Below are 16,482 nucleotides of genomic sequence, written 5' to 3'. Positions count from 1 at the left end.
TTTAGAATACTTAATTTCTAATACATGCATAAAGAGGCTTTTTGAAAATCAATGCTTGATAACAATCTGGGAAAAACACCCCCTGCTTTCCTGTCTTATACTGGACAGATTATTGTTAGAAAGGTCATGTTTGAGGGCAGTAAGCCCAGTTGCAATCTTGCAACACACAATTTCACAAATTGAAAAATATTAAAGTACAAAAAGAATCAAGGTAATATTTATTTTTTTTTCCAAGTCAGTTTTGACAACCTGAAAGTTTCTATCTTGCTCTATTTTTATGTCAAGGTACTAAACAATTGTAGTTATCCTTTCTCCTTACTTACTCTCTCCTTTCTTTTATAAATATCAATACAATCATATGGCCTAAGTTAAAAATGTAATTTTTATGAATGTAAGGTTCTGGAGAGAGAAAGTATCTAAATGACTGGGGAGGCAGTTGTCATACTGTAGTCACTTTTTTCGTCTCTTTTCATAAAGAGGAAATTACTGGGTTGTATTGTGGAGATTCTGTACAAAGTGGGTTGTACTGGAACAGAGTCATATAAATAGTCTTGAATACTGTTGGGTTTTTTGGTAAAAAGGTCTAATTTGACTGAAAAAACAACATGGCAAATTTTTTTTGTGTTTCTCCTTACCTTTCTTTCTCTTGGGTTATTTGTACATGCTCTAACAGGTTGTTCATGCCTTGATTTATTCCTGAAAATCAATTTAGAAACTGGAAGAAATATAAATGTTGTTACTAGCCTTTTTATTTTTCCTTTTTCCAGTTAAATCAACTTTGCTGCTCCATCAGAGCCCAACCACAGGTCTGTTTCCTACCAAGACCTATGTGGATAACCAAAAGGCAAAAGTACACGACAGTCTTTACTGTGCTGCCTGTGCCTGGGCATTGGCCCTTGCTTACAGGTGAGTAACCTCTCAGCTCACACCTCTTACGTTCTTTCTGTTATTCAGTTCCCCAGGAAGGGTTTAAAAGATGAACCTTTATCAAAAATAGATTCGTAAACCCATAGAGATGGTACATGTTTCCGAATCTCAATAAGAATATTTATGTAAGGACTAAGTTAAAAATGTCACTCTACTTCTGGTAAGTAAACAGGTTTTTGTATAATGTAATTAGTACCAATATTTGTAGCAGAGACATTAATGCATGCTATTAAAAATAGGTTCTCGTGGCAAAAAGTACTCAAGGAATACTGCTAGTTTCAAAAGTAGGAGAGTTCAGAGCATTAGCAGGCTTGATGCAGGGACTAACAATCCATTTCCTTGCAAGACACTGAACGTTATATCAGTAAGGACTTATTTTTCTTTTTAAATTTTGAAATAGGAATGTTTGTGTAAGTTGCAAGACAAACTGCAAAAAACCCCCTCATTTTATTATTATTATTTTTAATAAGGAAGGATGAATAGGGCAATAAATATCTTGATACGGGTGAGGGCACCACTATGCAACAGCATTAGTTAAATACTTAATATTCCAAAGCATTAATGTCTCCTTTTTTTCCCTGCTAATGCATTTCCAATTTGTTTTACGAGTTATCTCTCTTACCCAGGCGTATTGATGATGACAAGGGGAGGACTCATGAGCTGGAGCATTCTGCTATAAAGTGTATGAGAGGAATTCTCTACTGCTACATGCGCCAGGCGGATAAGGTAAAACACTGTAGTGTGGACACAAGCACTGGCTTCATTCTAAGGGATTAATTAAACTGTGAAAACTAACTTCTAAACATAGATAAAATTCCAAAGGGGAATGCAGTGCTACTGTGTGGCCCAGCTCAGAACAGCTGCTTTGTTGTTGTCGGGCCACAGCATTGTTTTAGGGTGTACAAGGCACGAGTGTTTGGTGAAGTAAAACGCAGGGTGTATTTGAAACTTCTTGGGGTTCATTTTGCAGTTAGTTATCCTATTTAAATATTACTCCATTAGTAATTGTGGGTGGGTTTATGTCATTTTAGTGATTAAATGGAAAGATGTAGAACTTCTTTTAGTTAAGGCTGGAGACTTTTCTTTGCACTGTTATCTTGGTTATTGCTTTTGTGGATGTTCTCCTTATCTAGGTGATCATTTTGATTATTTTGCTTGGTTCCTTTAGCAGCCACTTTCCAGTATTCTTTGACTTAATGGTGTAAGTTGAGAAGGGCAACAGCCCAATATGAATAAGGAAACAGTAATTTACTTATGTTATAACACAGTTGATTTATTCAACCCATAGTCCTCTTGTGAGTATACCCTGAATATTCTTGAATATTCTTGAATATTCAGGGTTCTCCTTAAAATTTAGATATGGTGGATTACTTTTGCATAGTAGTTAGCAGTAATTCTAGAAGTAGTTAAATATGTATATTCCATATGATTACTTTAAGTTTCATGTAACTGACTTTTAACTGTATTATTAGAAATAGTTTTCATGTAACCACATAGCCTTCATCACAGCTGAGCACACAAACTGAAATGAAAAGTTCATAGGCATGTGATACCAGTAACAATAATAATAAGTAAATCAGATGTGTTGCCAATTGTATTTATGCTGACATATTTTTTCTTTTTTCATAATCTCTTTCTTTGTGGTCTCATATCTTTAAATAATCTTGACCTAAATTGATCTTGTTGCATTTGAGCTGTTGTTTTTCTCTTTGACATTCAGTTGTTGGTTTTTGAGGATGCTGAGTGCAGATAGAAATAATGAGTGTTAGATTAACACAGGTGTCACACTGCTGACATCCTGCTTGTCAGGTTTTGTCTTGTTTACTACAGATGCTTTTCTTTTCCCACAGTGTAGTAATAAACACTTTCTAGTACCTAACAGAAATAAATCAAGCTGGACTTTATTCTGAGAGACTGTGTATGTGCTGGCCTCATGTAGAAGGAAGATGGTTTTTAATAATAATAGGAATTATATATGCCCAAGACATGACTTGAACAATACTACTGCTTGTAACAAAAATTGCAGATGTTGTATTCTGTTGCTAATGAACATATGACTTATGATCTGATATGTATTTAATGTGTTCATGGAATAGACATGATAACTATAGATTCTGTTAAGTGTCAGGAACTCTTGTTTATAAGTTTTACTTAGTGGCGATATGGAGGAATTTTTTAATACCTGAAATATATAGTGAATCTGTGGTTGCCAATCATACTGACATTATTGACTTTGATTTTATGTTTTGCCTTTCATTGACCTTTAGGTTCAGAAATTTAAGCAAGACCCCAAACCATCTGCATGTCTACATTCTGTGTTCAATGCACACACTGGAGATGAGGTGTTCTCCCATGAGGAGTATGGGCACCTTCAGGTAACACATGCATGCATATGTAAAAGTTTGGCTGATTTTTAATAATGTTATTGTTGTCTCCATTCTTCCATAATGCAGCTGTCTCAGTTTGGTTAGACTTGTGTTAAATGTGCTGTATGTGGTAAAACTGAGGTTTCTTCTGCATCTTTTTGTGAAAGATAGACTATTTTCAAATAACTCAGTGATATGTTTTGGTCAGAAGGTACTGAAATAACTGTGGGATTCTAGAGGTAGATGGTTGGATGTTTACAAAGTTTCTTCTTTTGAGAACAACAGAGGGCTGTCAATAAATAATCCTGGCAAAAAAATGTTGTAGTCAGTAAAGTGAAAGATTTAGTGTAATCTTACAGTGAGCATGAATGTTCCCAGCTTAATTTTCCATAAGTTTGAGAAATTTTCATTCGTAGTAAAGATTTTAATATACACTGACAACAGCTTTGTCTAGCTAGGAATTGTTCTTCACTTCTTTCTGTAGTGGTTCCTAGTCAGATTCATTGCCTAATTTGATGTTTTAGTCTTTCATTTTTCAAAGTTTTGATCTACTCCTTTCTTTTTTTTCCTCCCTCTCTTCTTCACTTTCAGACCCTTCTTTGCTTTCGTGGCCTTATTTTGCATTCCTTAGTCTGCATAGTCTTTCGTTCAGAAATTGCTAGTGAAGTTATTCAGAACTGACAGTAGGTTGATAATTATTTAATTTCATGGTGACAACGTTACTTGAATAGTTTGTACAATAAACGTGTTGGATTCAATGTGTGTTCTGAGAAAAATGCTTTATGCAGTTATCCTGAGTTAGCATTTTGGACTTCTTTGTGGAGCTCCCTGAAAATGCACATCTTTTATCTGCAGGAGGAGACAATTTTGGGACCTGGGGAGCAGTACATGAGAGTTTAAAGTCTGGTTTTTGTGGCAGCTCAACCCTTCCCATAACATGAATGCACATTCGCTTCTGTCATAAGCACACATCAGAAAATAGAGGCTTTTCAGCTCTGTGGAGACAACAGGGTACAGAGTAACTTAGGGGATTCAGATGGGAAAAATAGAATATATTATGTAGCTCTTATTGCTGTACTTGGTGCTTTTCAGTTTGTATTAAGGAACTGGAGACGGATATTTAAATCTTTAAATTTAAATCTCCAAATTTTTAAAATTTGGACCTAATTTTTAATCTGCTATATTTCAGATAGGAATCCAGTTAAAAAATTGGATTAAAAGTTCTAGAGGGTTTCTCTAAATTTTATGTACTGAGATTGTGGGGTTTTACCTCATTGAAGCAAGCTGCTGTGAGAAACTTTTTCTGTTGGAGTTATACAAATTCTCATTTATAGTAGAATTCTGCAATAAAAAAACAATCCAGCTGTTTCCTTTGATTAATCAATGAATTGACATCATGATGCTCGTCTGTATAGCTGCTGAAGGTAATTACTGTTAATAATAAATGCTGTGTACAGCTACAAAAAAATAGTTTTTCACAAATCTAATCATATCTGAATGTTGTAATTATACTCCTGTCAGCTGATAACACTAAAATTCCCACTAGGGATGAAGTGATTTGCTTTCTAGGTGTGCTGTATACTATTCAGTATAATACTTACCTTTTTGGTAATCTACTTGCTAATAAATGGTTATATATGTAAACATGAAACAGTTCGTGGCTACAGTGATTGCCTGTGGGTCAAAGCAGTGTGCTTTGATAGCATATTTTGACAGCATAGTATGAAATAATTTAAAAAATGATAATACATCAGAAGTTTTAGAGGACAATGCTTCTTTGTGGCAAGAAATCTATCGATTGTCTCCCCATCATTAGGTCTAGGATAATGTTTTTAAAGAAGCAAAACTGTGTTATAGTGAGACCATCTTTGTTAGTGAATAATACCACATTTAATTTGTTTATCTGACTCCAATAAACATAAAGTTAATTATAGTTTCCTTTCTGTGTTTAATTACTTCAGATCGATGCTGTGTCATTATTTCTCCTCTATTTGGTTGAGATGATCTCTTCGGGGCTGCAGATTATCTACAACACAGATGAGGTACAAATCGATTTCTGATCCTAAAACACGTGCTTCAAGTTGTTTATGTTCTTTCTTGGTTTTATTTAATTACCAACTGTAAACTAATTGTTCTGAAAATACCCTGCAGGTACTATTTGCTTTTAGTGTAAGTCAGAAAAGATGAATTAATGGATAGTGCAATAATTTAATAGCTGAAAAGGTGTTAAATATGCAAAGAGTAAATGTAACATGACATTGAAAATTTTTATAGTTCCTTGCTATTTCTGAAAGGTACAAAGTCAAGAATTAAAAGGTCTGTTAGGACAGTTAACTTCTAATTGTGTTGTTCTCAATTTTCACATTATTTCAAACTGTCAGTACATCCTGTCCAGTGGAATTTCAATACAATAAATAATGAGATTAATTTTCTGGAAAGCTGAAGGACTTTGTTCAAATACATATGAACCTGTGGGTGTTAAGAATTTTTACTGTTTCTTCAATTAAAAAAAACCATTTTATGTCATGGTGAGAGATGTTTGTAGAGATTGTTAACTCTTCTGTAAATAAGATAATAATAGCCACTGTGGCTGTGACTTGAGGACAAGTCATGTGAGGACAACCTGCTGTCCTGCTCTAAAATGAGGTTATGTTTTGATACAGAATGGAAAGCACAGATGTATGTGTTTTTTTAAATTTTTTTTCTTCCAATTTCTTAAACTGGATTTGTATTAAATTTACTCTGTTCTATTTAATAGTTGCTGCTGTATTGCCTTAAAAAGCTTAAATGCACTTATAGTACTACCTTTTAAAAAATAAAGGGAGAATTTTCCAGTAACAGTGTATTTGCATTATATTTCTAAAACGTGCATCTTCATTAATCTATTTTTTTTTTGATAATGAGAGGACTGAATGTTGCAACATGTCTCCTTTCTTGCTTAGTCAAATCATATGATAGGTCTCTCCTATTTTGTCTGAATTGCCTTTACATCTGTGAGGAGGCAAATGTATATAATTAAGTATTTACTTAGCTTGATATATAATTTATATTATCCTCCAGATGTTTATATTTAATTACAGATTCTGCAGAAAAAGTGCATGTGTACAGACTCTCCAGTCAGTGGATATTCATTCCTTGTCAGGATGTAGTTTTCTTTGCAACTGTACCCTATAAATCTCTGGACTGTGGGGATTTATACAAGATTATTTTACCACAGACCCATATGTTCTGTTATTCTCTGTGTAGCTCCAACAGTTGCCTTTATTCTCAGATCTTATAACTCCACATAATGACAGTGTTTCCAAGTTTCCCTGTGTGTTTAGGGAATGTTCACATAGGGGCATTGTGGATGTGGCAATCTGCTCCCCAGACACCAAGCTGGAGATTTCTTCCCAGTGATGCCATTGCAGGGTGTATTTAGGCTCTTTCCTTCCATGGAGAACCAGTGCTTGCCCAGTGGAAGGTGCTGGCAGATGGCTGATATTTGGCAAGCTGTCTGCAGAAATATGTTTTTGTACACAGAACTCTTGGCTTTAGAGGCAATCCCCGCCTGCTTGATGTCAGCCATGGCAGCTGTCAGTGAGTTACCCTCCAGTTTCATCTGTTGGCAGTTGAAAAATTAATTTAATCGCATCTTTGCATCCATAACAAAGATAACAGTGTATGATTGTGGCAATGAGTGAGAGCAGGTTAAACAGTTACATGAGTGTTTGCAGTCATCCATGCTGTGTGTGTGTTCTTTATTACACCTCGATCTCCACATGCTCAACTTCTGGATAAATAAGCTTGACACACACAATCCATAATTTCTGTTAAGTGCCACAGCATTGACTTGGTTATAGCATTTACATGCTTGTGATATGAATGAAATATTTTCTGAAGGTTTTGGTTTGCAACAAGCTTCCTGCTGCCTTTTTCTGTAATTCTGCTGTTTGGAAACCCTTAGTTAGTCTCATAAAATATCTGTAATTGACTTTTTTTAATGTGTGTTCCAATCATCATCACTGGCAGAAGTAATCAGTAAAGTTATGTATTTCTATGTGGTGCTCTTTCCTTCTTCATTTAGCTGATACATCTCAATTTCAGTTATTGATAGAGATAGGAGAAGCCACACCCTTAATCACTGGGTATTCTGGCTTCATTCACAGAAAGTTCATTTTAATACAACCAAATGCTAAATTACAGAGATGAACATCTAAGGAATGGGCATATCTAAGGAGTGGGACAGTGTTGTCTTGAAAGTAATAGCTATGAAAAGATTTAGGGTACAGGTGAAATTTTAGCAGAGGCATACTATATAGAGAGAGACAAGTGTGTCTAGAATTATAATATTGCTGGTGGACTGGTATTAGCATAAAGAGTGTATCTGAAATACTAAATTTTTAAGATTTAAAGAAACATGAAGAGAAAAGACCAAACAGAAGTATAAAGATAAGTGAAAATGAAAGCAAATACCTTTCAGTAAAAGATTTGGGTTTTGTTTCGTAGCTCATTAAAAAATAAAAATCACATGACTGTAGTAAAGTTGATCCTTCTCTGTTGTTCCCCAATATGGTTGTGTATTTAGCCATTGCAATGTTCTCTTTATCAGAGTCCCCTAGAATAATTTAGATGGATGAACCAGCGCAAATTTTGTGTTTGTGGTTAAATTTTCTCTAAGCTCTAATCTGTGGACTGTTTGAACTGAACTGTAAAACTTATGATCAGTTTAATTTTTCTACAGTTGAGCAACTCCAAATGTCTTTTTCAACAGTGCAAATGAGTAAAAATTATCTGCTTAAATAGGTCCCCAGCTATAGTTGAATACACCTTAAATACCTTAAAATACCCTTCAATACCTTAGTATTCAGTTGAAACATGTTGATCCAGGGAGATTCTAATTATAATAAATTGGTTTAGGGTTTTATTCATGTTTATAAAGGAGTGTGTTTGAATCTGCATAAGTATGTATTATCTGGAGCTAATATAATAAACTTGGGCACGTCGACTCCCTTAAAATTAATTAAGAAACAGCACCAAGATTTCTGTCCTAATCTTGCAGGATATAATTTCTTTTGGATTCTGAAGTTTGTAGAATAAATCTTTTTTGAAAGCTCACCTTTTTGTAACTCTTCAAATATGCGTCTTGAATATGAAATAATTTTTATCCCTGGCTTTGGAGGAACTTTTGCATAAATTCACATTGTCACCTCATTTGGAGACCTCTTAATATTTTGTGATTAAGAACTGGTCTTAAGGAGAATACCTGAGCTTGGGTACATCATGCTCTGGATTCAGACAGAAATTGCTGGAATTATGATGGCTGAGGAATAACTGTTTTGTCTCTTGGAAAAAAAATGAATAGAAAAACTGGTTTCATTTTCCTTCAATCACTTTTCCTTTTTTTCCTGTAGGTGTCCTTTATCCAAAACCTTGTGTTTTGTGTAGAGAGGGCCTATCGTGTACCAGATTTTGGTGTCTGGGAAAGAGGAAGTAAATACAACAATGGCAGCCCAGAGCTGCATTCAAGGTGGGTGAGCAAATGTGGCTCTGTCAGTCAAAGCAAGTAAATGAATCAAAAGAGTTCATGGAGTGAGTTAAAAATAATAATGCATTAAAATACTGTTTGAACTAAATTAAGGTTCTCTAAAGACGGAGAGATGTATTTTGGGAAAATGTGAAGATAATTTCATCATCATATGCATGCTGAAAGAACCACATAGATGCTTAGCTGTTTGAGTATTCAAATTCCAATAATTATGTGCAGCTGCATGCATATAATTCTGAAAATTGTGTTCAGGATTGTTCAGACCCTTTAGGCACATGCAATAGATTGGATTCACAAGAATGGTTAGGAGTACTCTGCTTTAAAAAGGTGTTGAATCATGAGTCTAGATTTTCTCATCTCCACCATGGTGGGAAGAAGATGCTGGACACTGGAGGCCAGCCCAGTGCCGAGCCTTTTTCCAGGTTCTTCAGATGCTACAAGCAACTAGACATTCTGATCCCTGTCCCAACAGACAGTTAGCAATGTTCTTAACATTTTAATGTTATAGTGGTCCTGTTCACTTCAGTGGAATTGCTTATGTGCTGTCTGTCTTGAAGGATCAAGTCTGTAATCTGACAGCTTGATTTTTCTAGTGTTACTGTTGTTTTCTTCACTTCTTGACTTCTGAGGTTTTATTATTCATAAAAATGACTATAGCTTGGATATCTTAGGATTTTTAAAATATTGTTGATCATCCTAATTACCAAGGGCTTGCAAAGAATACATGTGTTTCTTCCAGTTTTCAATATTGCAATGAACGTGTATTCTCATTTGAGAATGGAAATTTTTTCTGAGTCCACGTACCGTCACGTATATTTTAACCTATAGGTCTAATTACATGCCATTACAGCAAAACACTCAATTTAGTTGTTTTTTTTTCAGGGCTTTTACAGAACCTTTGTACCAATATGAGAACTGAAAAAATCAAAACTGTTATTATATGATCTGCTTTGTTTGTTAGCTGGGTTTTTTTTCCTCTGTCTGTAAAATTGTCAAATGGCAGACTATATGAGCATTCATGTAGAGAATCATATACTTCCTTCCACATCTCACCTTTTGTACAAATGTGCAAAAGGAACACAAACTCCTGTGTCTCCTGTTGTTTGCAGCATTCTGGTTATTCAGTATGTGAATTTCCTCCAGGGAAAACTGAACATCTTTTAAGCAGATGGAAATGGGCTTGTTGTTCTGTCTTAATCTAGACTGACATTTATAGGTTGGTTTCTCTAAGGTGAAGTGCTGTGAGATGGACTGAGCCAATCTAACAGATCATTGAACTAACACAAAAGGAAACACAGAACTTGGTCCTAATTTAAGAAGTAGACTTTGGTCATCCGAAACAAGTATTGCCCCTATTTATCTTTCTTTGTGTGCATGTTGATACTCTGCTTTGCTGTAGAAAGCTGGTAGGCAATTTCCCTTGTTCTCATAAATCAGAAAAAAAGGAAGAGGAACATGCATCAAAAGATGTATTTAGATATTATTGAGGAAAGCTAAGATATTCCATGTACTTTGTTATGCTCGTGGTGTAGTGGATCTGCCAAAGAGAGCTCTAAAAACTATTTTTTTTTTTAAAATTGATGAAGCAATTACAACCATCAGGTCTACTAACAAATGGTGTATGTCTGCCTTCAGTGATTATGGACCCCAAGCCAGTCTCTTAATTTCAGTGTTCAGTGTGGTGTCCTCCTGACCCTCCAAACCTACGCTGTAAATCTACATACAATGTGTGTTTGCTTTCAGAGTGAGAAATTAATTCTTGTTTTTTATTGAAAGAGGCTTTCTTTTTAAAGAAGATATTACATAAGAGGGAGTCTATGAATAGTAGCTGTAAAATTATGGCCTGTGTTAAAAGATGCAGATATTTTAAACCTTCACAGTCTTGGTATTCCATCTTGGTACAGCTCAAAACACTTGTAATAAATGATAAATAGCAGAACACTCTGTGGAGCAGGTCTGCACTGATGTGTGCAAATTGACGGCTTTTATTGGTTCAAAGGCAGGATTTGTAACAGCTTTTATTGCAGTATGATCCCCTTCCTGAATGGCTGAACTTCTGAAAAATTAATTTGTCCTGTAACCATTTGATCAAACTGTTCTCCAGGCATCTGCTGATACCTCTGCAAAACGTCTTTGACATCTCCCATATGTACTGTGAGAAAAATGAAATTGCTGAAATGCAGCATCTTCATATTCTGAGTCTGGGACTGCAGAGCCTCAATCTTGCTCTTCTCTGTAGAACAGGTGTTATATTGCTATAGTGCTATTATTCCTTGCTCTATTTTGATTTATATAGTTACAAAATTATTATTACTGATGTAGGATTTTTTTCTTGTTTACTTATTTTTAACATCCTCTGTGGTGTTTGATGTCCCAGTTCAAATGCACAGCACTTGGATGGAGGCAAGCAGCTGAATGGGAGGAGGATTAGAGATGTATATGCTTTAAGGTGTATTTTGATTAGCAGTTGCTAAGAATATTAAAATTTTAGTGTTTGCCCTCTGGTATTTTACTGAGAAGAGTGAATCTAACAGTTAGAAGTTACTGGGAATTACGAATGATGTTTAAGTGCATTTACTAAATATTTTTTAGCAAGCTGGAAGTACAGTCTCACTAGGTTAGTCTCACCTTCCCCTGCCCTAAATGTGGCTCAAGGTCAAATGTATTAGTATTATGATTACAAGTCTGCTCTTGATAATCCTTGCCACATCACAATAATGGGCAGCTACAGTAAGGTCTTCAGATTGCTCCTGGTGAGGTTCAGTGTGGACATTAGGAAGAAATCTTTTCATTTGAAGCACAGTGAAGGGCCAGAACAGGATACTCAAAAGAAGTTACAGAATCTCCATCGTTGGAGGTTTTTGAGACTTGTCCAGATGAGGCTGTGGTTTAATTGAATTGGTCTTGGTTATCACATCTGGCTTCAAGTGTGGTTTCATAATGGATTAGATGAGTTCCATATGTTCCCTACAGCTGATGACTTAATGATCCTCTGAAATTTTCAGAGGAATATTTCTGGAGGGTTTGAGTTTGGTTTTCTTTAGGGCCATCTCAAAGTAAGCACCTTTTTCTCTGGGCGTTGAGTCCCGCATGTTTATACAGTATGTTTATGGTGGGTTGCTGAGTGGGGGAAGGAACATTTATTAAAATACATTTTGCCATTAATTCATACTGTTAAAACCGCCTATTTCTTCTGTTACTAAATTATAGAGTATGAAGAATGTATTTTCTCTACAAAGACATGGGCATAATGTTTATTATAAATCCTCTCTTGTAATTTGCCCAACAGGAGGGCATTAATCAGTAGGAATGAACGAGTGTCTGAAGTGTGATCATAATCCTGAAGTGTGCTATGTTGTTTGTTTGTTCACTCTTTTGAAGACATACTTGGTATGAAGGCTCTTCTCAGACTTTTTTTTCTTTTAAAGTAACTTCTTCCTGTAATTTACCCATGAAACCTCTGGTAATCTAAGTAGTAAGTGTGTGTTTGGTGAAGGGAATGCTTGATAATGTTGAGAGATTTATATGGTCACTTGCAAGTAATATTTGTGTGAGCAGAGAAATCTCCAGGGGCTTTGAATAACTAGGGGTAGAAAAATGCTCATTATTTATGGTAAACATTATTGTTATTGTTGAATAAAGACTATGTAAAATACAGATGATTTCAAGGAGGGAATACATGTGTCGTGAATTTTGCCTATTTTGTAGACAGATTGAGTAGTTTTACATTATCTGAATACAGTTGAACATTTGAATATTCTCGAACATTTATTGCTTCTCTACCTTTTGTCAGTAACTTTTTTCTCTGAAAATGTAGGACTGTTGGTATTAGAACTGTTACTTGAAAGGGAAAAGAAGAATTAGGTTTTAAAATGGGATACAGACTGCAGTGTGCAGGATTTCTCTGATTTTCATTTTCTGTATATGCAATTTGGTAATACTACTTAATTCCTCTGAAAAGTTCTGTTCTGAGTCATCGTGCCAATTTGTTTGGTCAATTACTAGGTGATAATTGGAATAGAGCAATTTTTAGAACAACTACATTTTTGTTTAGGTATTTGAAACAAAGCCAGAGAAATAATTATATCCACAGTACTTCTGAGTTCGGTTTATTTCTTCATGATATTCTCCAGTACTAAAAGCTTTTATCATCAGAAGACAAAAAACTGAGGGATTTCACCACTGTTTGATGGCAGCTGCTCAGAGCAGGACGTAGTTAAGCTGGTCACCTTTCTCTTGTTGAACCAATTAGAATTGAATCCCATGAGTACTGTTTCTGGCAGTGTTTCAGAAAGGAAGATGGAGGTTTATAAATGATAAAATGTGAAATCAGTATCTAAAGCATTTCTACTGTTGAAACCAACAAAGGTAAATGTAATACTTAAAAAGCAAAATTCTGTAACCGACTTGTATTTTTTTCATTATTTTCAATATTTTCTGTGTAATGGTAATTAAATCCCATATTTAAAATATGGATTAGTAAACATTTGAAATTTCATATTTTACATTAATAGGACAAATAAATTTATTTACAGTAAGGTAAGGTTTGCTTTGATCCCAAAATGCTTCATGGAGTATAGAAGAATAAAGATTAAAGCACAGTTCCTGTTTGCTGGTTTCTGACAATTTGATTGTTCTAAGTCTTTTTGTGGGTGGACAATGAAGCTGTTTGTCAATACTGTCAAAACTCCTCTTACACAGAAGTTGAGAATGTTAGTGATTATTTTCTGAATATTTTTTATAACTCAGTGTTATAAAAACTCTGTGTAGTGGGACAGATGTAGGGATAGCATATGGGTTGTCAGTGAAGTAAAATCCTGTTGTAGTTCATGTACAACTGAAGCAGGGACAGCTCAAGGCACGTTGGTCAGAGGAAATGCAGTTCAGGGGAGACAAAGGTGTAACTTAAAATTTTAGTTTCATGAATGATGTGGGAGAATTACAGTAAGCTTTGTTTTACTGGATGCTTTGAATCTGTTTTACCAGATCGCCTAAGAGAATGTGAAAGGTGTTTGTTTAATTAGCTGAACCTCTGCAGTGTTTGTAGTTCCTACACTTGTATGTCACCACTGAATAGGAAGTGCAAGGACCTTTCGCTGCCTTGACTGTTTGTGTTCAATAGAGCTGTCAGAAATCTGGGAGTGTTATCTATTATGTTTTTAAACTGTAGCACTGTTGGGAACTGGCTGTCACAGGAGAGTGGAAGGCTTAGACAAAGTTTTAAAAAGCAAAACCTTACTGGTGAGTCTCGAGGTGCAGGAAGGACTCCCTTGCTTTCTAAACTCCTTCTTGGGGAAGGGTTTGGGTGTGGCTGAATCCCATCTTAGCCTTGGACTGTGTTAGCGATTTAAATTGAAAGGAATTATAGAGGTATGATTAAACCACTTTGTCCTACAGGTTTTAATGATGCCAAAACAGAAAGATTTATGTAAATGAATTATTTATTATGACAAATTAACAAACAAGTGAACGGACAAAAGATCCTAATCAGAATTATTTACTACACAGTGTAAAATCTAAAAAATCTACTAGTAGAGTACTATATAACAAAATAATATATTGCACTGTAACAAAACAATTATATTAAAGCAATTGTATCAAAGCTAGCAAAAGAAACAATCATTAAGTAGAGGTTGATATAACTCACCATACAGGCTAGCGGGCAGATCTCTCTCTGTCTCTTAACCCCTGGGGAGTTACCATGAAGAGACGTCCCTGCTTCACGAGAGAAGCTCCACACTTCAAGGGAGTCTGTGGAAGAATCTGCTATATGGAAGTTCAGACTGGGCTTTTATAGTTATGAAGTGATGGACTGGTAGTCACAGATTTACAAGCTCGCAGAGTAGCTTATCTGCCACATCTTGTTTCAAAAAATGGATGTATATTCGAAGTCTGGTGAACCAGGATGGTTTTAGCATAATTTAACACCAAGACAGCAACCTGGCGCCAGCAGCTGAACTTGCATGATAGCTTGCATGATGGCCTGCATGATGGCTTGCATAGTGTGCATTATTGGATTTTAGGTCAGTTCAGGGTGGACTGGCTCATTTAATATTTTACTTTCTGATGCCCTGTGACCTGAAACATCTAGAATTTTGGAATCTACATGCCAAAAATGCACTGGTTTCTGTGTATATTAATACTTCAGCTCCTCACTGCAGTTGAATGGATGTAAGTGAAATTGGCTGATGTATTCTTTAAAACTGAGAAAAAGAGAAGAATGTTTCTTTGCTACTATTTTTTGTTTAAATACTCACAAGGAAAGTACGAAACTACACTTTCTTAAAGAAAAGGCTTTGTTAAAGTGTATATTTTTATTTGTACTGTATAATTTACATGATTCTTAATAAATTAATATATAATTTGTTTTTAAATTATATGATCTAGTGATTTTTAGTGCATAATGTCTTTAAATGTGAGCTTGCTTACTTGAAAGCTTGGTGATAGTATTTCTGGGTCTTGTTTTGTTTGTGATAGATATTAGCCATGGGGTAAGTGAAATAAAAGATGTATCACTATATGGTTGACATCAGAAAACCCTTCTGTTCTGAATCCAGATTGATGAGTTCTTTTATTATATGGAAAGCTAGAAATCAGTCTTTTAAACTTCAGTGCTTGAGAACTGGGTTGAAAAATTGTGCTGAAGTAAATCCTCTGTCAATAAACTACTAGCAAGACCTTGAGATACATAGTGCCAGATGTCTGGTAGCAAGGTGAGAGCAAAAGCACTTTTTCCAGATGGTCTCTGCCATTTGAAGACAAATAAAAATGCTGAATAGTGTTTGAGAGAAAAAAGGAAAAAAGCCAAAACAACCCCAAATTTGCTGCGTCATCATTTTATTAACATAAAGGTTAAGCACAAAATTCAGATCAAGAGAAGATCATAGCTCTGAAAGCTGGCAAATGTGTTAAGTTTTTGCCTGGGCTTGAATTATGATACCTCTGGGATTTTGTTTTTTTCTCCTCAGCTCCGTGGGGCTGGCAAAAGCAGCTTTAGAAGCAATTAATGGTTTCAATCTCTTTGGAAATCAGGTAATAAATGTGTTTGTTTTCTCTCCTTTTTTTTTAGTAGTAATGGTTTAGACTGTGAGTTGGGCAGTTTTAGATTCCAGCTTTAAAAAAAGTTGGTTTGCAAACTGACTGGTAGAGAATTTGTCAGATAAAATCACTGTGCCCTTACTATCAAGAATTACTTTTTTTATTTCCTTAAAAAAAATTTCTATAATGGTTCCAGCTTAGTCTGAGCAAGAACTTTGTTGCCAAAACATTTTTTTTCTTCAGGACTGTATCTCTTCATGATATTCTTCTACCTGCAAACAGTACCTTACTTTTGTCTGCTTCCCTTATGTTTTTGATTAAGACTTTAAACAAACTACTTTTATATGATCCCACTGTTTTACTGGTTTTTAATTTCAATATGTGGCACAGTTGTAAAATCTTTTCCCAATTTTTCACATGGTTTGGATGAATTAGGAAAGCAAACCTTTTCTGAGATTTTTATATCTGACTTGTATTCCCTTTGTATGTGCATCTTTCTTTTTGGTGTTATACTTACAGTAGTCTGTAGCTAAAATAAAAGAATATTCTTCAAAATTAATGGTTTAGAAAATGTACAAATGGAAGATACGTCATCCATTTTAAAAGCTGATGTCAAGTGTTAAG

At 35.1% G+C, this 16,482-nt stretch overlaps 1 protein-coding gene across 6 annotated transcripts in view; it reads left to right on the top strand.

Annotated features, from left to right (window-relative positions):
• The window catches only part of PHKB (phosphorylase kinase regulatory subunit beta), a 67,826-nt gene that overhangs the window by 10,219 nt on the left and 41,125 nt on the right, over positions 1 to 16,482 (top strand). For all 6 annotated transcript variants that reach the window (XM_027685168.1, XM_027685165.1, XM_027685163.1 and 3 more), the window contains 6 exons: positions 768 to 906; positions 1,554 to 1,653; positions 3,195 to 3,302; positions 5,255 to 5,335; positions 8,687 to 8,802; positions 15,789 to 15,852. In XM_027685168.1, the coding sequence (XP_027540969.1) occupies positions 768 to 906; positions 1,554 to 1,653; positions 3,195 to 3,302; positions 5,255 to 5,335; positions 8,687 to 8,802; positions 15,789 to 15,852 (608 nt within the window). The remainder of the gene's footprint in view (positions 1 to 767; positions 907 to 1,553; positions 1,654 to 3,194; positions 3,303 to 5,254; positions 5,336 to 8,686; positions 8,803 to 15,788; positions 15,853 to 16,482) is intronic.

Source organism: Neopelma chrysocephalum, unplaced genomic scaffold (genome assembly GCF_003984885.1).
Source record: "Neopelma chrysocephalum unplaced genomic scaffold, ASM398488v2 Primary Assembly neopelma1_68, whole genome shotgun sequence".
NCBI classification, from domain to species: Eukaryota; Metazoa; Chordata; class Aves; order Passeriformes; family Pipridae; genus Neopelma; species Neopelma chrysocephalum.
Note: the sequence above shows the minus strand (reverse complement) of the source record. Positions and strands in the feature narration are given on the sequence as shown.